Genomic DNA, 25605 nt, shown 5'->3' on the forward strand with positions numbered 1-25605 from the left:
TGTTGGCCGCCATGGAGCCATAACGCACCGGTCTTAGTGCTAAATATACTTGTTTATTCTCTCTCCAGGTAAATATGTTCTCTCTCTCTCTGCCTCCACAACTTGACCTCGGAGTTCTTTCAACTACTTCCAAACCCTCCTACCCTCTCCATTTATCAACATACGGGCTTCGACTCGAAGCTTTCCATCGAATCTACATTTAGTGTAGGACATCGTCGCACCTCCGCTGAATTAGAGCGTCGCTTCAGCAATGCTCATCAACAATTCCACCAACAAAGAGCTTCTAGAACAGAAATTCCGCTTCAATGCCTTCAAGTAAATTGTGCGCCTGGTTACAAAAATGTCGGCTCAGTAAAAAAAAAAAGTAATCAATCGTCATCGTCATCGAGACGCAGTCACCAGTTCAGCCAAAAGGTGGCTCTGCCTTCGACTTTCTGTTGTCGAAGTGGGGCGCTGAGTAGTGAATCGTCAAAGTGTACGGGGAGTTCCGGAAATCGAGCAAAACGTAGTTTTTGCCATTCAGCTGAAACAGATCTGCTCGAACACATCAGGCGTGCTCCAGTGTCTACGAACTTTGACGCTCCGGCTGTGCTCTGCCTACAGCACTCATCTCGCACCTGCATTCTTCCTCGACAATGGCGGCGCTTATCCTGGCCTTCTGGTGAAAGGAGGTGCATTGGCAATGAATTCATGCACAGAGTGCAAATCGCAGAGTGCACACCGCACACCGAGCGACACCGCGGAATCACGCGATGCCGCGCCCGAACTCGGGAGGCAGTTTGGTGGCCAAGATCGCTGAAGAAGCGACCAGTGACAGGAATGTGGTGTACGCAGAGCACAGTATAGACAGCCATGGTAACGGATTAATGGCGCGAGCAAAAGACAAAGAGCAACACTCGTCCTGTCGTTTTTCCCCTTCATCATTTGCTCACGCTGTTAATCGGTTACTATGAGTTACGAACTAGCCCACACCCAATTTTTTTTTAATGGACAGTTAATCGATTGCCGTGGGAGACACCTGCGTACTGGCATCGGTCAATACAAAGGCGAAGCGTGGCTGCGATATTGTATAGCGATGCCCCTTTTTCCGTGCCATTTAAGTTCGTGCGTTTCGCGCTTCATCAGTGGTCAGAGCGACGCACCGCCTGCGTTGTCAATAGCTTCAGCCGGACGTGAACGGTGAATGATAAGAGTGACACGGACTCGAGCGGAAGGCATCGCGACAAAATCGCGACCCACGAATCTTCGATCAGGATGTTCCGAGTGCCGGTGGACGTTCTCTCGCTACGTACCTGCACGCACTTCGGCGGTGAACGCGACGACGGGCGGCGACGCGCAGGGCACCACGTCTTCGACGTCCAGGCTGGGCCCGAGTCCCGGCGCCTGCAGGGCGCGCAGTAGCAACGCGCCTCCCCCTCCGGCTGCCGGAGACCTGCTCGGGCTGCCCGACATGGGACCGCCGCACATCGGGCCTACTCGTGCGGGGTTTCGCGGCGGGACGCCGCCGCCGCTGGGTCGCCCGGATGATGGCTGGACAACACTTCCCGCCTCGAAGACGCCGAGCACTTTCCTTTGACTTTCCGCGCTGGCGCGCGCCACCACTTGACGCGCACCCAACCACTCTCGCTGCGCACCTCAGGCGCGCTGCTGCCGCCGCCGCCGGTCGCGCAGCTGACGCGCCACTGCTTGAGGCCCACGCGGCACGCGGCTGACCCCCTCTCGCGCCGCAGCCAGCGCTCCCCGGCGGAGGAGTCGATTGGGCCGGCGCGAGCTGATTTTGCGGCGGGCGCTGGTACCATGCACAAACGTATACCAGCAGCTTGTTGCCGACGGTACCGCGACGATATATATATATATTTTATTTACGGCGCTAGTTGCGACGCGGCTACTTCATTCAAATTTTGAGGCGTGTGTCGAAAGTATACGTGGCGCTTTGTCGACAGAAATATTTCCTTGGCTTCTTCTTTTTATTATTTCTGCTTTTTTTTTTGCAAGGAGACTTAATTTAACGCCACATGTTTCTTGTATTACATGTGCTCGGTAAAGCGTGTGCTGTGCAAGAAATCAAGCAGTGTTTTGTGGTATCTGTTGTCTTGAGCCCAGCGATCATAGCTGGTCGTGGCACTGTAGCGGAGGCCAGCTTACATTAGGAGGTGGGAGCGTTCCGCTTGCAAGCCTGCACAATTCTATACTAATTAAGTGGTAGGCGCCTGCTTTCGTCACTGGAAGGGGACTACTTGGACATGTTGCACCTAGCGGAAAGCGTTATGCACGTTATGCAGTATGCATGAACAACGCACGAAGGACGTTCTTTGTATGTTCATTTGAGCTGTATACCGTACTTAACCACGCTAAACTAACTAACCTTCATTGGCAATAGAAATGTACAGGAAATAATAAAGATAATGAAAATTACGTTGCTTGTCGGTTTTGAGCGCGAGCGATATTTGTTGACGATTGACGAGGGGCACCCACGCTTCCACCAGCGCGTTTGTCACTGACGATGTATTGACCGCATAATACGATATGTAACGACAAGACGTGTAAAAGATACAAAAAGTATGTTAAATAAGATACTAGGTACTACGCAGAAGGTTATTTAATCGTATGCTAAGTACCCAACTTTCTAAAGTATCTACACCAAGTACAAAATTCTGAGAAACGCATATCATAACTCTCAAAGTACTTTAAAAAATACAAGAAACTGCTCAATCAAAACGAGGTTTCCCATCGCTATAGCGCCTTAGTTTGTTAAACAAGACGAAGGGCCCCATTGCCTAGCTGGCTTTTGACCACCTTCGTAAAGAGCTCTTGTCACAGTTGTTCGCGAGCAAGTTGTGGAACGAAAGAAATACGTCGTCTTGTGCGAGCCCTTGTTGTTTCTGTAGCGGACGGCGCTCGCCTTATAGCTTGAAATAATAAAAAGGCGGCGTGCCCAGTTTTCTTCAATCGATTTTGTGACAATAGGTACGGCGGTGGTCAGGTTCTTATTCATGTCATGTCGACTGCCATCCCGACAATGATTCTTAAGTCAATCAAATTCCGGTCAGTAGCTTGAAAAATGTCTTAACAGAGAATACAAAATACCACCAGTAAGGCAATTCAAGTGTACAGTAATAAATACTGCTTTTCAGAAATACTTGTGCAATACCAAAATACTCACAATAAATACTTCAAAAGCCGCATGTTTAATAAATCGACCGTGGTAGAACAAAAAATATCTCTAGACCCAAGGTTTCGACAATGACAAATCCGCTTGTCGAATCTTTGGCTCCAGAAACGTATTTTGTTCGACCCCTGTTGGCCATTCCTATTGATCGCTTTCCTGATTAACCTCTGCCTCGTTATTATTTTGAGTAGAGTATTTAAGATACGAGAAAGTATGGTAGATATTGCTCATTCATTGAGACACTTTGATATGTCTCTCAGGTTTATTATTCACTACACAACGAATCTCGCTCCACATTGGAGAAAATGTGCACATTTATTGTCGCGCATCAAGTTCCATTGCTTGCAATGACAGGAACACGCGAAATGTGACGGACCTCATTGCTCCGCCAGGCCTGCTGCACAGCATGCTCCTGCTATTCCATTACTCCAACGGAACTCAAGAGCGCTGTCTATGCCGCTATGTGTATATTGGTTACGGTTTATTTTCATTTAAGAAAAACAAACAAGAAACTGTGGTGGTGCGGTGGTTCGAACCCCGAATTCCCAAGCTTTTTTTTTTTCCGTAAGTGCTGTTTGCCATTGACGGACGACTTTCGGTAATAATATGTCAGACATCACGACTGGTTAGCATATCCTCTTGCTAACAGTTTTAGTGTAAGAGCTTTTTCGTGAACATCGACTCTAGCTAGCAAATGTTCAGAAGTGAGTTCGATACGGCACCGCGAGAAATTTCTTCCTGCAGCTAGCTTTTATATAGCTGCGGACAAATCTTCACGACGGTCTGCTAATGATCGGTATAAGTGTTATATTCATTAAAGAAAAATAAACAAAGGAAGAAATAAAGAACGCTATTTGTCCTCATGTCGCGTCGCCACCTTATATTCTAAGTCCGTGGGGCCACTCAAACTGTTAGCAGACAGCACTCGTCTTGATGGAAACACGTTTGCGAGCTCGATGTTGCGGGACACATTCTAAGCGTTAAGCCTGCTCCTCCCTCTTGGGCGCGAGAATCAGCGAATATTTTTCCACAAGCACGAGTTGCAAGCAATTAGTCCAAATTGCTAACACTGGCGCCACTGTATATGTATGTTCCTGAAAAGACAGCGTCGCTTTTCGAGGCATTAACCTCGGCATTCACTTCGTAGGCAATAAATTGTCAGGAGCTACTGACTTGGACCCAGCCACTAAGCTAACGTCAACAACGAGGCCATTCATTAAAGTCGCGGACACCGAGCTCGCTCGTGTGTCGAGCCTGACAAGTGACACTTCCTTGCCCTCCGAGCTCCAAGGAAATTGCTCGATAATACCGTGCAGAGCTGTCAGAGCTGAATCTTCTAGCCGCCAATCTGGGATCGAAATCACAAGGCTGTCCACGCATAAGAAAGGTTGAATATTGGCGATCTCCTTGGTTATCACATATCTGGCTACCTTGCATGGAATTGCGCGCATGATAAATCTGCGCAAGTGCAGAGTCTAGCATGACATCAGCGGGTCAGTGAGACGCCTTTGACGGAACGCCAACGAACACCTTAAGAGCAGTATTTGTTAATGGTCATTGCTCTTATTGCAGAAATTGTTTATCAGCTGCGACAGTACAAGAAATATGGCTACGTGGAGCCGTATAGCTAAGGAAACAAGTATGTCAACGTGAAAAAAGAAAACAGATAACCACGAAAGCCACGAAAGAGAGCCACGAAAAAAACGATACAAATCAGTAAAAACAAAGAAACTAGAAAAGTTCACAAACATGGCCATAGATTGCAAGTGTGGTGGGTTTATGCGTCCTTGTGCTACGTCTGTGCTTAATTATGTCGTGTACTCAAGCACTATTTCTGAACACCACAAGTAGCCTTCTCTCATACAAAGAGGTCCAACGTCAAATACACATGTTACAAAATCTACACGGTAAAGTCTGGATATCATACTGTTAGCAACCGCGATTGGTCAGTGCTTGAGACGGCAATCAATGACGAAGCGACCAGATGCGCCATCGGCTACGTCAATTCTGCTCCAAGAATGTCCCCACGGAGCTTCCACGCGGTTTCCGCACTGCACGAATCTACGCTCGCCAAGGAAGAAAACGCTCTCTCACCTTGGAATGCTAATTCGGGCGGAACAACACTCGAGCCCGTTTGTTCAAGCTGAATCGCCGGAAAGATCGGAATCCGTCTCGGCGCGATCGCGGCGCATCTTCGAGACAGGCCGCGAATTGGACAGGGTGAAGCAAGGGGACTGTCGTCGAGAAAGGCGAGGCTTGTCGCGACCTCTCAGACAAACGAGCGGGCCCGGCTCCGCAATCAACGCCGGCATCCAAGGCGAGGCTACACGAAAGCGTTCAGCTCGGTCTCTCATTGCGCGCACATCTCGTTCACGGTGGAGCGATGTGAGCCCGGACGCACGGTTCCCGTTTCGCGACGAGGGGAGCGACATTAGCGACAGGGAGGTCGTTACGGACCATCGCTGATGAATGCCTCCGGCTGCGCCACCCTGCTATACATAAAAAGTGTATCGCACCGCTTCGTCCTCGCGGGGCGCGGAAGTGTGTAACGGGCAAGACGACGAAGAAGAAAGGATTAAGTGTATAAAAGCCGATGGAAGGGAAGGAAATAAAGATGGGGCAAAGTGATTTGGGCTGTACTCTTCTCAGATTGGAAACGGGAGACCCCTCCGCACGCATTCACTTTCCTGGCTTGAATCGGATGCACGGCAATTAGTGCTTCTCCTTTCTTTGCCGTTCGGCTGTTTCTGTCGCTCTTCTTTTATCGCGCGAATAGTGACTGAAGCTTGCAAGGGTATTGTCAACCTGCCGTGGACTTACACGACTTTTGCACAATGCCGCGGGATTTCGCAGGGTCAGAAAGGAGGAAACTCAATGGAGGAAGCAGCATAAGATTGTCAACTTCTTTAAGTAGAAATCTGGACCCAAGGACTTTCATTTGAAACCTGATGCTAGTTTTGCGAGGGCCATGAAGTTGAACCACGACTCTTGTCTTTCAAAGTAAAGCAAGGACAACAAAGAAAATCTCCATTACTCGTTGCCTGATACTGTAGATGAAATAAGGAATAATTATGGAACTCCTATATACTGACTAATTCTATTTGCGGGTATTGGTGTCAGTGTGAAAGGTTTGTAAAATAGATTGCTGTCATTGCCAAAATCGCCAATTCAACACCTTTGAATTTGAGAGTTAAACTCAAGAGACAGGACGAATATCTGCCGAAATATTTACTAAATGTAGTCTACGAATGCTCGGTTATGTATCTACAAGAATTCTACCTTGAATTATAGGAAATGGGCTACACGAAAGATACACGAAAACAGCGCAGAGAACTCGTAATGCAAGCTAGAACGACCGATTTAAGTGTACTTTGACTAAAACGTACTGTCCTGCTTGATACTGGCGTGGTATATACGGATATGCTATTATATAATCTACTGTTTTGCATTGGCAGACCCGCACCATGAAAATAGTTGTGTAAAAGTAATATTCATTCATTCATTCATTCGACAAGCTCTGCAGCTCCTCTTAATATTTAGGCAAAGCTTCCGTTTAGTAGTTAAGTAAAGCTATGAAAAGGGCTAGTTGGTTAACGTTCATGTTAACGTCGCGCTGAGTTTTACACTGGCAAAGTGATGACCAAGAAATAACAAGGACGCGTACGGACGAAGCGCATCGTCCGTCCGCGTCCTTGTTACCTTCTTGGTCATCACTTTGCCAATGTAAAACTCAGCGCAACGTAAACATTCACTTTATCGAGTGAAAAAATTATGATGCGTGAATCTAAAGAGCGCTAGTGTCGAGAAGGAGTTAGTCCTGGGACAGTGACATGCGAAATAAAAAAGTTGCTTTTATAGCATTCCGATGCGCACTTATCTAAATAAAGGACTCAGACGCCATTGCCTCCTTAGGGAAACCGTGATATGTACCACTATGCACTGAGACAATGGTGTGGAGTGGCTGCCTTAAGATGCTAAGCTGTCTTAGCATCAACGCGCAAGAGCGCCTTAAGGAAAATGAAGCGCTGTGAACGCCTGGAATTTTTCGTTCTCGTTTCGTTCTCCGCTACTACTGGGCGCTACGCGGTTACGCGCTGAATATATCACGTAGCGGATTGCTAAAGCAAAATTCACCGTTTACAATCAGCAAGAACAGTTTACAGGAGAGTGTACCATAAAATTTATATTGACGAAATATTGGCGCTCTGCGCAGCAAACTCGAACGAATGGTCGCACGCGCATCTTCTTGCGGTGCACCCTCCGCTGGAAGCCCATCACAATGGTACAGTGGCTAACAAACTTAAACGCCCTTCCGTTGCTTGCGACTTTACATGGCGATTCCGGAAGACGCAGCGCACGAAGCTATTAAAAGCTTAGTTTTGAAAAAAAAAACGTGCAAATAAATAAAGAATAAGAAACGGGGAGAGAGAGAGAGAGAAATAAGCAGACAAACAAGAGATAGTGCGCTGTCTTGACGCGCAGCTTCGACGCCACCTCGCATCTCTCCTATATGGCCCACAGGCGCCGGAAACCCGGAAAGATGAGAGGCCGAGCATCGAGCGTTTGTGGCCACGCTGGGTGCGAAGTTTTATTGCTTCGAACGCCTTTAATGGTAGGCTATTATTGCACCTCTTCAGAAAAGAGCCCGTGCGGAAGCGCGTTCCTTGTGCATTGCCTTCGAGCCGCCGGTTAATACTAAGAGCTTTCGACAGAATGTGTTTTGTGGGGCTTTTACCTGGACGACGGCTCTTTAAACGAGTGCTCACCTGGGCCCCGCGACCATCAGTCGGTGTCTGCTGTGGGCTCCGTGTTTTCGTGACCAGCGTCGTGCGCCGGCTATAGACTGTGCCGTCCTTTTCCTTGTGTTTCTTGAACACAAGGACGCCTTAGTCGAGTAAATAACTGCTGGCGCCAATGCAGACATACGTAGATTCGTACACTCCGCACCTTTGGCTTTTTGCTAACGTTTTCACCCGAGACGTCGGATCAACGTTCTGAAGAACGTAAACGCACCCAGCTAATTGCATAGGACTTGTGGTCAGGGTGTCAGTGTCCCTGAGGAAGTGCGAACGGGGAAGTGCGACAGACTGTAAGCAGTTCTCTTTGTTCTTGTGCACAAAGTGACTTATACAGCCACATCGTTCTCTCCGATGAATATCGACTGCCTTACAAAGCATGAAGGTGAGAGAACAGTTGCCGTCCGATACCTGACATTGGGATGACTGGTGTAAATCATCAGCCAGTAAGCACAGCTGTGGGAGGTGACTTCATTCACCCCCTTACCTCTCTTCCTCCTCTCCTTTGCCAAGATGTTTGAAAGGATACCCAGCTGTCTCTCCATACGATCCGTTTTTGTAAGCACCGAGGAAGGCCATACTTCTCTACATTATAGCTGCCGCGACGTCCCCCAGGGTGGTGTACTTAGCCCTGTGTTATTTAATCTAACCCTAATTGCTCTCCTTGAGCACGTGCCAAGCACAGTCAGGCTATCAACGTACGGACGTCTGCAGTAACAAGCCTACAGTTGCGAGCGGGAATTCAGAGAGCTGCCACCCAAACTCCTATCTAGCTGCGTAATCGAGGCCTGGAAATTTCCTCCGATAAATGCGTACTAGTGTCATTTACGCGCAAGCCTATGCCAAACTACAGCGTAATAATAAATGACCAAAAAATTCACAAAAAATTTTTTACAAGTTTGTAGGTGTCATAATCGACAGGAACTTGTCATAGAGCCCTCACGTATCATACGTGAAAAAAAAAAAAAAGAACGGTTGACAGACATCTGCCACCTCTTCAAGTTTTTCACTGGCAAGACATGAGCAATGTCAACAAGTGCTGTGCTACAACATACAGGGCACTTTTTCTCGGCTTTCTGCGGTGCAGCTTGCCAGCAATAACCAACAAAGGCAAAACCAATCTACGCACAATACAAAGTGTTCAGTCTCAAGCGCTCCGGATCTGTCTAGGCCTGCCTCAGAGTGCATCAACAGTGGCGACTATAGCAATTGATAGAGACCGCCTTGTCAAGACCCCTACTGATATTGAAGCGCTGAGGACCCATATAAGGCATCTTGCGAAGTCTCCTCGCCACCACCTAGCCTCTCTACCAGCGGGCGGATCACGCACCTGTTTCAGCCAAACGATAAGCGCACGTGGCAAATCATTGCCAGCTTGTTTCACTCCTGCTGCGAGACCTTCGATTCCTCCATGGTGCCTTGCTCAGCCAAAAATCAACCTGACAACAACTGGCATGACGAAAAAAGCTGAACTATCATCACCAGCCATTAAACAGCTCACGTTACTACTTTTCTACGAGAAATACCGTGACTCTACGCACATCTACACTGATGGATCTGTACTGCCAAACAGCTTCGCTGCGCCAATCGTGATACCAGCGAAAGATACAACCATCAAATTTAAGAAGACTCACACGACATCATCAACAGCAGCAGAGTTCACAGCGCTCCTTACCGCCCATAATTACCTGGGTGATCAACCGCCGCACAAGTGGACGATCTTCTGCGACTCAAAGACAGCACTGCAGTCTCTACTGCCACCTTTACAACGCTGACCGCACGGACCGCTAGTATTTCAGATTACAGAGACGATGCACCGTATAAGTGATGCAGGCCATGAAATAACTTTCCGATGGCTTCCAAGCCACTTTGGGATTATCGGCAATGGACGGGCCGATCAAGTTGCCCGTTCAGCCCATAATGAGGACCACGTATCAGTACTACTTTCTAGAACTGACGCAGCACGGAAGCTTCGCTTGCTTGCTAGCCAGTGCACCACGTCGCAATGGAATAAGCCACATTTCAGGAATTTCCGACTATACTACCTTGATCGACATTAAGACTTCGAGTCCCATCGAAGCTTCGTCGTGGAGACGCCACGCTTTTGTATCGACTGTGGTTGGGCGTTGCTTTTACCAAAGCCTATGCGTTCCGCAAAGGGAAGGCCGACACCGCAGCCTGTGGCTTCTGCGGCCATGAAGAATCGATTGGCCATATTTTATGCGACTGCCCGCAGAACAGTCCACAGAGGGAATCCCTTCGCCACGAACTCAACCAGCTGGACGACCGACCACTATCGGAAGAAGGAATTCTACAGCATTGACAGGACCTAACGTCACAGAGGAAGGCCGTGCAAGTGCTACTGTGCTTCTTGCAATCTAGCGGCCTTTGTGAACGTCTCTAAGTGGAACGCCCTTCGTGTGCCTCTGTATGCATTGTTTTAAGCCTTTCCTCTCTGTCCTCTTTCTAACCCCTATCTCCCAACCCCAGCGTAGAGTAGCAAACCGAAGACTAATATCTGGTTAACATTCCCTGCCTTTCCCCTTCATCTCTGTCTCTACCTCTGCCAAGCATTGTTGATGTCTTTGCGTTCGTCAGGCAGGATGTACAAACGAAGCCCCTGTCTCAGTGGCCGTTTGCTTTAATGCGTAAGATACAGTACTCCTACCTTCTTCCCTTACTCCCAGCCCCACGCACATGCAGCGATACAAATATTAGGACAAGAGCAGCGAGGTGTAGGGGATATAAAACACTTCAATACTCACCTTTCTAAAATTTGCAAGCCTTTAACCTTTCGAAAACCTTTCGTATGCATGCGAATGTCTGTCGGTGTACGTGCTGTTAGTGTGTGTGGGATCACTGACACTATAATTATCGCTCAGAACCTGTAGTAGCAGGCTACACGGTCAGCTATGCCAGTATTCTTAGCTTCCCATTGAAGGCAGCATGTCTCCAACGCTCACAACACAGCAGCGAGCGTAAAAACGAACCTGAACTTGGGGCCCTCGAGTATTCCGGAGAGTAGAGCTGCGTACAGACCAGTCCTACTGCGTGCTTGGGACTGTAAGCTCGTCAGCCCACGTCGTCAGAAAAAAAAAAAAAACGCTAGCAGAGTGACTCATGCGTTGCCCCGCCTCTTAAATTCTTGGTTAATCTACTTTTCGCGCTATGAATCTGGGACGCGAAGAGGGAACACGCCTCCTGAACTCGGCGTGTCGCTGCCTCTCACCGGTGGCACGTCGCCAACGGCACATGCAGCGCGATCCCGCGGGCTCGCAGCGGATGGTGTGTGCATGTTGACGGCTCGGCGGAGACAGTCCGGAGACGGCGTGGAGGGGAAGGCGGCTAGGGCCTGTGCTAAAAATTGTGCCGGTGTCGCACTTGGAAAGAACACGGGCACGCACGGACAACGGCCACTCCTTGAACTGTTTGCGCCGCTCGTGTCGTCGTCCTCTCTGTGATGACGGAACCGTCGCTGTAATAGTAGTACTAATAATATGAGTACGCCTCGCGCCTGCTGCGGGAAGACGAGACTGGTTGCCAATTATTTTGGACTCCGCGCTCCAAGGTGCGGCCCTCCTGAAGGGTGCTCTGAAAGACACTTGTGACCGTGGATCGCGTCCTCTGACGCGCACAGAAATATGAACTGAGGGATGACGGTGCCCTGTCTCTTCGTGCTCTCCTGACAGTTGTTTATGAGGAGATATTGGCCTAACGCACCCTGCATTTGTTTGCTTGTTTGTATCTCTCTTTGTGTGTGTGTGTGTGTGTGTGTTTGTGACAGCGTGCGCGTGAGTCACGTGGGGCTACGCAGATCGTTAGGGCGCCGGGCCAGGGAGACTGATAGAGGCTGACCTGTTTGAATGTATTGAAAAAGTCGGCAACGCTCGTCGCCGCCAGTTGTACGATATTAGAGTGCCATACAGAGATCGAACTGACACGAGGTACAGAAAGAGAACGAGTAAGAACACAGTGACCAGCTTTTAGCGCTGTCACTCTGGAATTGGTGACAAATTAAGTGCAATCGTTAAGATGTACTTGCTACAACGTGTACATAAATGCGCAGCTAAAGGAAAAGAAGGCAAATGAAGGAAACTCTTATTGAAGTTGCAAAAGAAAAAGATGCAAACACTCCCGCATTAGACAGATGAATGAAAAGCTGTGGAAACAGTGCAACGCACAGAAAAGAAAGGGGAAAGAAAGAAAGAAAGAAAAAGAAAGAAAGAATATTAACAAGCAAATGGAGGGACTGCAAGACTGTACAGGGGAAGCAGTACCATAACACACAGCAGAGTGAGCGAAGAAAATAGTTTTCAGTAGGACATGCTTTTACTTCACGTCACCGAATTTGCCGCTCACCTTGCGGCACATGTGCCCAACGTCTGACCTGACCGGGTACCGGCGTGTTGGAACGTATGGGCGCGCGCGTTCCTCAGAATTCGTATTGCTAAGGGCAGAGCTTGGCCCGGTGCACCGGGCACTATGAAGCGTTGATATAGGTCTGTCATTGTTGAAGGTGTCGGCCCATTTCCTTGGCACCCCAATCGGACGCCCTCAGCACATTTTAGTAGGTTAATCAGATTCGCTTAGCCCCCCCCCCCCTCCCTGCCCCCCCCCTCGCCAGTGCTGGTTCCAGAAAAAGAAGATACATTAGGTGTTCTAGCAAGGAAGTGTACATTGCACGTTTCGGTCGGCTAACCGCCCTATTTGCTAAACGTGTAAAGCTCAGTTCACAGTTTACGTTAACAGTCATGTTATGTTATAATTTAAATGAAAATGGCTGTTTTCCGAAGTGATATCTACAAGTTTATCTTTTTATCTTATCGTTTATCGAAGTGATATCTACATCCTATAATATTGAAAGTGTCTGCAGTTGCATCAATATAAGAAGTCCACGTCTTATGTACCTAACCGCTCTACATTACCCTTTTCTGCCCGATGGCGCAAACGGAACACAGCTGGATATTCTTCGGCTCTGCGCTGTGAAGCTTTGAAGATGCAGACCTTTTACAGCGCTCATAGCAAGTGGCCGACTGCGGACAGGTGCAGTAAACGCTGTGTGACAAGCAGGTAATCAATGGTGGTGGACACTGTGTCTTGAAAAATGCAGCTTCGAAACGCTCGGCGTATTTACGGCTTTGTAACAACAATCGCCGGGCGAGAGCGAAACATTGACAACAAAAGGCGCTGAATAAAATGAACAGCGAACGAAGTAAAAAAGATGATATCGAAGTACAATGACCCGAACGATCCTCTTGTTCACAGCAAACGCGAAAAATGTGGAGCTATATTGGTCATTAGAATTATTCACCTTTCTCGCGAATAAGAAAACCGAAAGGCGAATCTCGTTCGTTATTTTTTTTTTTAACTTCCTTTGTTGTCTCTTCATATCTGCCTGCACATTGGGACGAAAGTTGGTAATAGTAATTTGCGACACCTACATGGATGTAACGCTTGAGTTAGATCTACACGGTTAAATCTACAGTCAAAAGCTGAGATGATGATTATGATGATGAAGCCTCAATTAATGGCACAAATCCATTGGGGGGGGGGGGGGGAGGATAGACCACGAACAGGGTGGTAATATGATTGAAAAATGAAACAAAATAGTTAACAAATAAATAAGTAATAAAAAAGGAAAATAAATGAATAATCGAAGATGAGAAATAAAACAATAATATATGAAACAAAATAGCGTATATTAAGTATGCACTCTTCTTGATTGTCGCGTCGTCTTTCTCTTTGCTCCATAGCATAATTTCAAAACGTAAACTGGCCTTCACGAACAACGTTAGTCGCGAAGAACCAGGGAAGCCGGCGTAATGTCTCTGACAGCGCGTAATGGCGATGTTGAAAAAAAAATGCCGCGGTTGTCGCCCCCATTTGCGATTCCGTCCTAACAAATCCCTCTGCTGCCGTGATTACGGGAGCAAGTGAGCTTTCCCCCACTACCCGTAGCAAGAAACCGCGCAGCCAACACATACTGAGCGCAATATAACCATGAACGTTCACCAACTAGCCCCCTTCATTGCTTTACATACAACCATACATTGAATGGACCTCACCTTTAGCTGTTCTTTTCCATCGTTCGAGAGCGACTTGGATGCGAGTTGCTCAGATAGGGGAAACAAAAAGCATATATGACGTTGGGGACGGTGTAGACGGGATGACTTTGGCCTTTACCTCAGCACTGGCGCCGTGGCTTCCAACCGCGAACCCTCTGCAGGCAAGGCGGGGCATTTTTACGTGCCCAGCGACTCGTCACGTGCGAGACATTACGCTCACATTTGCTTTTGGCTGGCGCGCGAGTCCCGTTTTTTTTTTTTTTTCGAGGCGGGGACGCGAACACACAATCACGGGCGCGCGAAACGTGAGAGCCCGAGACGGAACGGCAGTTCTCTCGCTTTTGCTGCCTTCGTTTCGTTCGTCCGAGTCTCCCGTTATGGCAGAGGATACGTGTCTCCTCGGAAATTCACTGCGGAACGAAGTCGTTGAGAACAGACGTTAATACTTTGTTTTTCTTACTCATTTGTTTTCTTGCTAGTGAGTTGAGTAATAGTTTGGGCACATGGACCGAACAACAGAGCATTTTGGAGCGTAAAAGAGAGAAGGATTATGTATATGAATTTGGGTCGTCTGAGGAAGCCATTAGCGCAGTCGGCCTGCTGATGGTCTCTTATGAGAAAATGAAATTCGTAGTAAAACACTTCTGCGACATGCTCCCTATATGTTTCTTTCATTATTATTCTTTTTTGGATCCCCTCAACATAATACCATTTCGAATTTTCGCAAACCTGACAATGGTGGTAACGTAGCAGAAGTTCTGAGCTCCTTTTAATCAACTGTGCGGAAAATACTTCCCGCCGTATTTTCAGGTAATGTCACGTAACAGGCGTTGTTAAATAGAATTATATTAGCATGGATGTTCATAGTACGCGCGCGTTGCGTCTGCGCCACCTCTGGCTTTGTGTTTAGGCTGTTGTTGTTATTTGGTTCTTGCCAAGTTTCTTTAATTTCTTTTTGTCTTTGTTTTTGGACTACTGTGTTTGCTAGTGTTTTAAATTGGTTCGGGCTCGTTAACTCCGAGATAGCGTATGCCAACAGCTATGGTGCAAGGTTTACACCATCTGCCTCATGACAAACTGGATAAAGTTAAATGTAATTAGGTATAATTTAATAAAAATACAGTTATATTTAATAACGCGAGAGTAAGGTGCATTTTTCGCGTTTTAGTTAGCGCGAGAATGATAACAGTTCGGGAAAGGGCTTTTACTCTTGCAGTTTTTTCAAGTCACAGTGTTTAACACATCTGAAGGAGAAAGTTGGCCCTGCTTTATGTGATCTTCGTTTCCACCTGACTTTGAATTCAACTCTTCGGTGATTAGTGTTGGCACATCTGCATAGATAAAATGTTTGGAAACATTTCTTGACCGCGGGTTTTAAGCTTGCTATATTGACAAAGGGGGTGATACATATTGGGGTGGCGATGTGCCTCGACTGGATTTGGCGCCTTATTTTCATTTACGCATTCGGAGTACAATAATTTCTTGCAGTGCTCTTCTTGAGGGGCTTTCTTATTATGCAAATACAAATCGCAAATGTGCTTGCTATCGAGAAGCCGGCTCTCTGATCGTGTACTAAGTTGATTTCAATACACTGAGGGAAGCAGAGAGCATGCAAGATCACCCCCCCCCCCCCTTCTTTTTCGCTGCGAGTTTGACCCACCGTTTTTTCTAACGCCTTCTCACTAACTCTAGTCTGAAGTTTCTTATTTCCCCTTCTTATTTCAGAACTGTGCTAGCGCCTTTACATTCTGAAAAGGTGATTATTTCCAGTGGTCCTCACGTGACCTGTGTACAGTAACAACACAGGAAAACAACGCAGCGTGTCGGCCAGTCGGCCTCCAAGGTAACCACAAAAGCCTGAATTACTTTACGACTGGAGTGCCAGGAATACGCCGAATAATAATAATAATAATAATAATAATAATAATAATAATAATAATAATAATAATAATAATAATAATAATAATAATAATAATAATAATAATAATAATAATAATAATAATAAATACAGCCTTCGAAAGACGGATCTACAAAAGCGTGAAACCACCTTCAAGTATGTGGCCTTGGTCCGACGAATTGGATACATGAAAGCGAGGGTTCTTTTTTAAAGAAGAAAAGACGACAAAGAGAAAATAGAGGTAACAGCGACAACAAACAGACAAAGAAAAAGAGGCAGGAAACAGAGATCATGGCAGCTGGGTGTCGTAAAGCAGAAGAAGAAACAAGAAGCCACTGGACCAAGCTCTTTCGCAGCAGCTGTTGAAAGGGATTGGGGCTCAAAACTTGAGGACGTGAACTGAGAACTGTCCTCCGGCGGCTTTGTTCCTAAATGGGTGCACCGGTGAGCGTTCGTGTTTCTGGTAAAGAGAAAGCCAGCATATTCTTCAAATAATAATAATAATAATAATAATAATAATAATAATAATAATAATAATAATAATAATAATAATAATAGGCCAGTTTTTAGCCGGCGGTACTGCAAGGCGGGAAAGAAAGAAGTAAGGCGGCGCTTTTTCTTGTTCTTCGTTTCATCCATGAAATTTCGCTAAACCATGTATCTGCGCTAACCTATTCCTACAACCAAACGATTCTTGGTCTATGCCCCATTGTGGGTACCTGCCGTGTTTAAGGATCATCATCATCATCATCATCATCATCATCATCATCATCATCATCATCGTCGTCGTCGTCGTCGTCGTCGTCGTCGTCGTCGTCGTCGTCGCGTTTGGCAGGCTATTTGCCTAAGCTGCCGCTATGCAGCAAAGATTCACCATCAACACCGTTGTCTTCGTCGTCTTCAGCACTGTCGTCGACGTCGTCGTCGTCAGCCAACTAGAAATGTTATGTATCTATAAACGGAGTCTCGCAACAAAACCGTACAACTTAAAAAAAAGATATTGATTGCTTCAGTACTGGTGGAAAAGCTTCACTATATCCGCGCATTAAACGACATGGACGCAGAAGCATGGGCTCGTATCTTTTTTTTGTAAGGATTCTTTTTCTCCCATTCTCTGCACTTCTTATTCAGCCGTCCCGCCGAGTGGCCGATTCCGGCGGTTGAGGGCGCGCGCAGCTTTGTGCGAGCTAATAACGAAAGAGCAAGAATGGATAATGAAATGAATCCTTACAAAAATACGACCCGTAATAGTACAGATGACGTGGAATAACTGTTACTACGCTGCGACTACTTCCTCGAATTTGTTGATTCACGCCAGTGTTTCATGAATTCAGGAGGGAATGCAAAGGTGAACAAAAGAAAATGCATCTATGGCAATAAAAACTCAAGATTCATTAGAAAAATTTCCATCGTACGTCATAGCATGCCTGCTATGTACTTAAAGCTAGGTGCTTCGTTATAGACTGTGGTCTCTCTTCGATGAGGTTGTCTCAGGCGGGTAACTATACAGCAAACGTCGCGAGTATCTACTAAGGCGGATTCGTTGGGTTTTGCTGTTTATCAGGGACCGAAACTGCAAATCTTTTCGTTTGTAAGTGCTGCTTGCTATTAGCTGGTAGCGTTCGCTACTAATTTGTTTGGCTAGCATCTGCCCTTACGAACAGTTCTAGCTATAAGAACACTTTTGCGAATAGAGATGTTGATGACGTTTTCATTTTCTTTTCTTTGCCACGCAGGCCAGTGAAAATCAATCGGCACCAACGCTCGCGTTTACAGATGAGCAGAGCTTACGATGCGGGAAGCCACTGGAACACTGTTTTACTATGCTACGCGCACTAGGCGTCTGGAAAAAGAAAGAAAGAAAGTACAGGAAGTCGGGGACGGTGATGTATACAGGACGTGCCGGCGTGAGAGCTCGGGAAAGTGTGAGCTTTTCGGGAAAGCGGATGGAAGGGGGGGCTCGTTCTTTCCTGGTTTCGAAGCGGTGTGCGACGGCTCGAACTCCGTCTGGAAACGTGGCCAGGTTGAACAAGCGCTAGAATACGGGAGGCAGGGCCCTTCTTGCGGTGTCGTTCGTTCCTAAAGCATACGCTGTCAGCGGCGCACGTTGTCATCGATCTCTAAAAACGTCACCTATTGCAAAACTTGGCATCTGAAGAAAGGGGTGCCGACGGCGGTGTGTTACAAAGCGAAGACTTTTCTTTTTTCTTCGTTCGCATGTTGGTGTACTCGGCGTGCAAACGGCAGGCGGGAGTTTTTTGGCAACGCTCTTTGAAAAATGACTGTAGAAAGAGAGTCTATGCCGCACTACTGTTTTGTACGGTCGTAGATCGAAACTGGCGCCGAAGTTTGCCGTAGTATATAGAGTTCTCAATGACTGCGATTGGATCACGGTTTGCGGTTTGAAGCCACGGGTGTTTAGTTTGAAATGGGCGGGTCAAGGGAGAAAGGGAAGGGGGGGGGGGCGGCGTAGGGGCAGCATTTCTCGATTCCTTTGGGCGCTTTGAGGATTTGTTGTCCATGTCGTGGACTTGTGCTAGTGCGCCAAGTAAGCTTCTTGGGCGTCTCATGCTGAATACCGTTTGTCCACTCCGAATGCACATTATTACATCTTTCTCAAATAGCAAACACCAAAATATGTACTTAGCAAAATTCTACCACCAGGAGATGTGTGATCGCGCAGCATTTCTGTCACTGCAGGGAACGCTAGAAGTAGTTCACCAACTTGTAAATTTATCCCCCCGTATATTTAGTTCCTTCGATAAGTTCCAAGAGACTTGGACCGTTGCCACACCCTGGCACGAAAAGCGATTCGTGCACTAGTACAATACTGGAAGTGCACCGGCTTAAGGGACCGTTTATAGTGTTCCTGTGTATAGTGTCCCTCCCACACGCACTCTCTCCCTTTCTCCTCTTTCTCCTCTTTCTCTCCCTTTCCGCTCTCCTCTTTCTTTTCTCACACCAAATGTAGGTTAGCAAACCGGGTGCTCTTCTGGTTGACCTCCGTGCCTTTCCTGTCCTTGCCTTCTCTCTCTCTCTCTCTCACTTGGGAACTCTCCAGAATATGTCAAATGAGAGACGTCAAGCGCAATGGGCGCGAGCTAAATTTACGATTCTGAGAGTGCTATGTAGCAAGCAACCTTCAGTCATGTATTCCAGATCCTTTAGGAATTAGTCTCGTTGCCTTGCCGACGATGTAGCTATGGATCAACGCATCACATGCTCTCACAGTGCACAATTACCCATAAGAGTCCCTATCGGTTACTTTCACTTCCCCGCTTAATGACCAAACTTACTCAAGGCAAGCAGGTGAGAGAAATGGGGGTAGGTCCTACGCCCTCGTGAGTTGCAGAAGTCGTGGCATTCAGTGTGAGCGTAGCTTGTAAAGACGACGCGAAGTCTACTCGTTGAACGCCGTCCGTCGCGTTGCCGCCATTCTGTACCTGTGCGCGACCCGGCCACGCATTCACTTCCGCTTACAGTTGTGCCTATATGAATTGGTCTGACCATTTCTTTTATTTTTTTACTTTTGCCCATGATAATACTGTACGTATTACGTTGTAGACACATGGTGAAGAACATACGAAATGCAAACCTTTCCCAAATTCGTTCCAAACAAAACGGTTGTTTCGTGATTGTATTCATTTCGTGATGTCTCATTCGCGAAGTAATGAACAACCTGGTCTTTAACTTTGTAGCGATGCCTTTTTCGATGCTATTCCTTTTCGTGCTTTTGACACTTCGTTGGTGGTTAGAGCAACTCTCCTCCCGCGTTCTCAACGGGATCAGCCGACCGTGAAAGCTGGGTGATAAGGGTGACGTAGAGGTGACTAGAAGGCATCGCTATACCAAATTGCGGCGCTGGTTAAGTTAATGGCAGCGCTGACATATCGAGTATAGAAGCTCCGTGGTTGTGCTGCTCCCAAAGGGCAACTCATCTGTTTGTGAGCTCGAGATGTACCGCAAGCTGAAGTAAAGGAGGTTGGCGTACAAGATAAGGCGTACAAGATAATAACCGCTACTTTTTATGACGCTTGTATACCTAGCCTTCAGATCAAAGCCTATATTCCTACTTGAATAAAAATTTATATCTGTTTTGGAGCTGCAACTTGCTGACAAAAGAAACCACGTGGCGTCGACAGAACACGCCAGCACAGCGGGCCTCCTCGCGGCTGTTGGAGAAAAACCGAGGAGAACAGCGACGGGGTGCGCACTCACCTTCCTGCGACGGGATATCGAGATAGAAGGACTTGCGCTCGCCGGGCACCTTCATGGACAGGTCGAGGAGGCGCTGCATGGACTCGAAGTTGAAGTACCCGGGCCTGCTGTCCGACCCGGTGCCGCAGGACGACGAGCCCGTGGGCGCCGAGGCGACCGACGTGTTACGCGACAGATACGACGAGGCCGTGGACGGGGCGCCGCCGCTGCACACCGAAGACGACGACGGACTCGGCACCTCCTCGTCCATCGAGTTTGGCGCCGAGTTTGTCTGCTTCCGCACGAAGCACATCTTGCGGCGCTCGGCGGCGCTGGGCCGACGCGTCAGCGGAGGCGTCGTCTCGCCCGGCGAGGTCCTGCGCAGTTCGCGCACGAGGGTTAGAGCCGCGATTCGCGGGGCGACAATTCGCGCCAGCCACCGACTTGGTCGTGAGCGACGCTGGCTGGCAAACCCCGGGGCTATACTCTTGTTCACAAACACCCGAGAAAGTTTGCGAGAAGATGGTTGCCGCTGTAGCTTAAGTGGCAGAGCAGTGCACGTGTAATGCGGAGGATGTGTATTCGATCCTCAACTGCTGCAATAGTTATCATTTCGTCCGCTTTCATGTTCCTTTGTCTTGCTGTTTTTGCATTTCAGGGAAGCATAACAAATAACTTGTCATATGCTTTCTCTGGATTCATTTCCTGTTTTATTCATGTGGTTCCGACTAACAAAAAATAATAATATATATAAGCGAGTCAGGCGCATGTATTTTTTGTTCTCGTTCAATGCCGGAAATCTAGCCCCCATATATTCACAACGGGCATAGGCACGAATATCAGCACCCACCGACTGGAACACCAGGCCATTCCTCGGCTGAAGACACATTTGTAACAACGCTTCTCGGGTAATTCCTGCGACGAGGAACGTTTGCTTTAGAAGCGCACCTTCACTCATGTGCAGTATACGCCGAGGGCATCTGATTACGAACTTCTTGCTCAGGAATCGCTGTGGGTTATCGCTGAAGAGGAGTGACATTTTTGAGCAGAGAGGCGGTATTTTCAGCTCCTTTTTTGAGACGCCGTCTAGTCTCGTTTGTAGGAACGTCCTGGAATGGGGGGTAAGTTCAGTTACATTGTACGCCTTGTAATTAACGTTATCGTACCTCAGGAGAGCGCTAGTGTTGTTATACGGCGTGCTAGAAAGGCACTTACGGCTATTTTATTGCCCGAGAAAGACCTTAAGCACCTCTGCTAACTTAATTTTATTCGCGTATCTCTGCTTTCTAAATGAATGTCTGTGTTTGCTGCTGTTAATTTTTTCCCTACTTATTCTTTGTTTATCATCCTGCTTTTTCTTGTTGTTTTACTCCTCTTTAATTCTGGTTAAGTGCAACTCCGTGTCATGTCTTTGGCAGGAGTAACTTCTAGAGCTCTAAGTAAATTATTTTTTGGTAAGCAGTACGGGCCACATGATGAAAAGAAACGATGCCCTCCCAACAGATAGCTTTTGAGACAAAAAGAAGCGACGCCAACGTTGACGATGCTGTATCGCATATCAAGCTGATGAGGCAATGCAGCTTGTTGCGTAGCGGTCACTGCGACTATCTCTTTCAAGGCTCGCGACTGCAGTATTACGCTGCGCACAATCCCTCGTACCTTAGAGGCCATGTTATGGGAGCCGGCGTATTCAGCGATACATACATATATATATATATATATATATATATATATATATATATATATATATACACTTCGCAAGTAAACAAGTCGTCTCGTTGGTGTCCGAATACCGAAGCGGAACTTTGCAACTGGCATGCGTAAAGAACTCGACACATGGGCCACCCTCTTGACGTCGAATGCGCCCTTGCCGTATCCATGTGCACATCCGGAATAGCATCTCGAAGAGGCGTCGCTTGGCGCCTGGCTCTTCGCATTTCTGTCCATCTAAAGATTTATTTATCATAGATTATGAAAGAAGCTCCGCCAAGTTCTGGAAATTTAAAGCAGGACATCTTAAGGCGCTAAGCTGTGAACACTGCTATGCTGTATATTAGCAGTTTTTGTGATGTTATAAGCAAATCTCGTTTCGTGTATCTTATCGTAGGCACAGACGTTGGTAGATTGTAGGTTTTACGTCTAGTGAGGGCATAATTACTTGATTCTAGCTGTGTGGCAGAGGTTCTGTAGCTCAGTTGTCTGTGTACGAGCGTTCCTTTGCCACAGGTGCAAAATTATTCATTTGTTTCTTACATACAGCACTGAGCCTTCGAGCTGGCTCATGTACTCCACGGCAGCCCTGCTCGATTCGGAGTTTGCGAAATGATTCACATGTTTTCTCTTCAGCAAGGCACAATGTTCATGACAACTAGAAGAAATTAACACTTGCGGGATCGATACGGTAGGACGTATTTCCTAATAACAATCCTGAGGAACCGAACTGAATACTGCTACACAGGCACACCCTATTTCTAGAAACACAAAGAGGTTGGGAAGCTACTTGTGGGGTAACAGTGGATATATTATCAGATAGCTTCGTTTTTTGCATCAATATGATGTAGTAAAAGAGCAGGCCGCGTGATTATATGAATATTGAGTGTTGCGTAATGTCAGGCTGTGCTTCGTCGAAGTAGTACGCAATAAGTTTATGTACGTGCGTTCGTTCCCGGTGCCAAGACGTTAATATATGCAGTGCCTCCGCATTCAAGTGGTCAGGCAAAGACTTTTCTTTTGTATTTGCATGGCACGGGAGAAGCTGTTTTGGTAAGTTGTCATTTACTAACTACTTCTGTCCCATTTATTCTGCGCTTGTAGTATATTTACTTAGAAGGAACAGCTCTAATGTCAGCACTGAACATTCACATGGAACATGGCCCATGGGCTAAGGCTGACTGCTCATATCACTCAGCGAGGACACTTTAATTTTCCTGAGACACACTGTTCGAGCCTCCGGACCTCATTTCAATAAAAGTTTTCACACACACACACACACACACTGGCCTCAGTGAGGTAGTTTAATATGTCGAGTGTTCTTGCGTGTTTTGTGCATGCTGTGTATCTGGGACGTCAACGCTGTATAATATTTCATTTTTCACTATACCAATCTGAATTAGTATGCCAGGCATGCCAAGAGGCAAACATCTCAAGGATGTACATTAAAGAGCTTCATTTTCTTGCGCCAAGTACTGTAACACTCAACGCGGACGAAAGGGTCACTGGATATGAAGCGAACACGAAGTGACGTAGGGAACAGTCCCCTGTATCACCCTTCCCCCTCTCCTCCCCCATTCGTCACCAGCGTCATCAAGTGTCCGTTTCGTCCCCGTTGCACCTTACAGTACTTAGCGCAAGAATTATGAATGCACACCAACTAGCCCAATTGAAAGCTCTTCTATATGTTAAAGAGTCCCGGCGTTATTCGTTGTCAACAGTGGCCCTGGCTGATTTTTCTTCGGAGATTACGCGGATAAATTGTCTTAGTTCGGTGTCTGGCAGCCCTCCTCGATATGTACCTCGTGAAGGCGGGTGACGCCTGGCCTGACTTGGGCGAAGCCGACGAGTTGGGCTCCGGGCTGACCGGCTGCGCCCGCTGCGGACTGCAGGAAGCCGCGCGGGCGGCCGCCGCGGAGGCCGCATTGCCGGCGGAAGCGCTGCCGTTGGCGGCGCCGCCGCCTTCCTCGAGCGCTGGCGGCAGCTGGGCACCGGGCGAGGCGGAGGCGCTGGCGTGTCCCGCCAGCAGGGACGAGGCGCCCTTCTTGCGCGCCGCGCTCCGCTCCAGCGACAGGGCGCGCTGCAGCGCCGGCGTCGAGCGGCGCGGCGGCGGCGTGGGAGGCGAGCCGGCCGCGCTGGTGCTGAAGATGTCGCCGACGCTGCTGCCGCAGATCGCGGCCCTGGTCGCTGCGGCTGGCGACGACGGCCGGATGAGCGAGGACAGGCCCGGGGAGCATCGGCCACCGTCGATGTGCGTCGAGGAACGAGAGTTGACCAGCGAGGAGCCTCGCAGGTCGCACTGCACTGCCGCGTCACGCTGCCACGGGAACCTGCGAAGCGACCACGTGGCGGAGCACGTTGCAGCCACGTGTCGACTTCGGCGTTCACTTCGCGCACGCTTATGGCGGAGAACTCGCGCGTATCGCAATATGGCCGACCACACGCGCAATGAGAACGGGAGACCTGGAGTAAAGAGGTGACTGGAATACTCTGAAATCGCGCTGAGATACCGAGGTCGATTGCTCTTCGCTCTTCTTTTTATACTATGTCAATTATGCTCCAATTAACTCGACAACAGGTTCTTTTATAAGTCATATTTCCTTCGTCTTGGTGTCCTTTTTTGTGCTCGAATTCTCATTCTAGCGTGACCTTGTTAATTAAATCACCACGGCAACGTGTCGCACAAGATTCTAGGCCTGCCCTATACAGAATGATATTGTCACGGGACAGTAATCCAAGCGCGCGCATGAAGACTTAGCGAAAGGAAGACAACGAAGGCTCACCTGAGCTCGTGTGTAGATTTCGCCGTACCGCCTATTGTACATAGTCTACTATAAACACGTATCTCTCCTCTCGTCATCCTTGTTACAATATTTTTACATTAGAGCTGCTTAAACTTTTTGACAACTCATGTTCTTTATGAAAATGCCAGCCGCATCTTCAAAATTCTTCAATTCGAGCTCTGCTGCCATGTGTGCACTTTTCAAGACTGGCAGCACGTATTTCTTGTCGAATCTTTACTTGTATTTCTTGAATAATCTTTACGAGTACGTTACTAGGATCGCTCGTAGATAATAGCGGTGACATGAGGCCTTCTCATCCTATCACACTACTGCAAGGATTTTTAAAATTCACGGACTCCTTGTGTGGTCAACCTAACCGTATACAGTGGGAGAATAAGTAGAGGAAGTCGCAATGTAGGCCTGATGGAGTCAGCGATGCACCTAATGTGCGCCCACGACGAAGGCTATAACTGCATTACTGAACTTCTGGATCTCCATGGACTTGGATTTTCAGACTGCCTTTGCTAGCGCTGTGTTGTATGCGTGGTTACCTTCGCTTGCGCCCTTCTCTCTTTCCATCTCGTTACACGTTCCCCCATGCAACGTAGCGAACCAGAACTACTTATGACTAACCTCCCTGTCTTGTTCGACATCATTTCCATCTCTCTCAAGCACGCTCATTCGAAGGCATTGGTCGCTATGCTTGTCAGTGGGCGAATTCACTTCATTGTAGTGCACGTGCAGAATTTTGTTGTATACTTGATGCTGGAATTTCTCAGCGTGCGCACAGTTCATTGAGCTACTGCCACTGACACTCAGAACAATGAAACGCTCCGTTGAGAAGTGACTTGAGAAGCAGGTTGTGATGTGCGGTCTCATATTGCAAAGAACAACGAACATTCTTCCAAAAGAGGATCGCTGTCTGAGTGCTCTAGGGTTGTCATAATTGACAAATGCAATACCTTGTCTGACATCTAGCCTCGCTTAG

At 47.6% G+C, this 25605-nt stretch overlaps 1 protein-coding gene across 2 annotated transcripts in view; it reads right to left on the reverse strand.

Moving 5' to 3' along the window:
• LOC142585830 (uncharacterized) overlaps positions 1 to 25605 on the reverse strand; it is a 339390-nt gene that overhangs the window by 159468 nt on the left and 154317 nt on the right. For both annotated transcript variants that reach the window (XM_075696858.1, XM_075696857.1), the window contains exons 4-5: positions 23637 to 24164; positions 20146 to 20501 (exon numbers count right to left, since the gene is read on the reverse strand). In XM_075696858.1, the coding sequence (XP_075552973.1) occupies positions 20146 to 20501; positions 23637 to 24164 (884 nt within the window). The remainder of the gene's footprint in view (positions 1 to 20145; positions 20502 to 23636; positions 24165 to 25605) is intronic.

Source organism: Dermacentor variabilis, chromosome 6, assembly GCF_050947875.1.
Source record: "Dermacentor variabilis isolate Ectoservices chromosome 6, ASM5094787v1, whole genome shotgun sequence".
NCBI lineage: Eukaryota > Metazoa > Arthropoda > Arachnida > Ixodida > Ixodidae > Dermacentor > Dermacentor variabilis.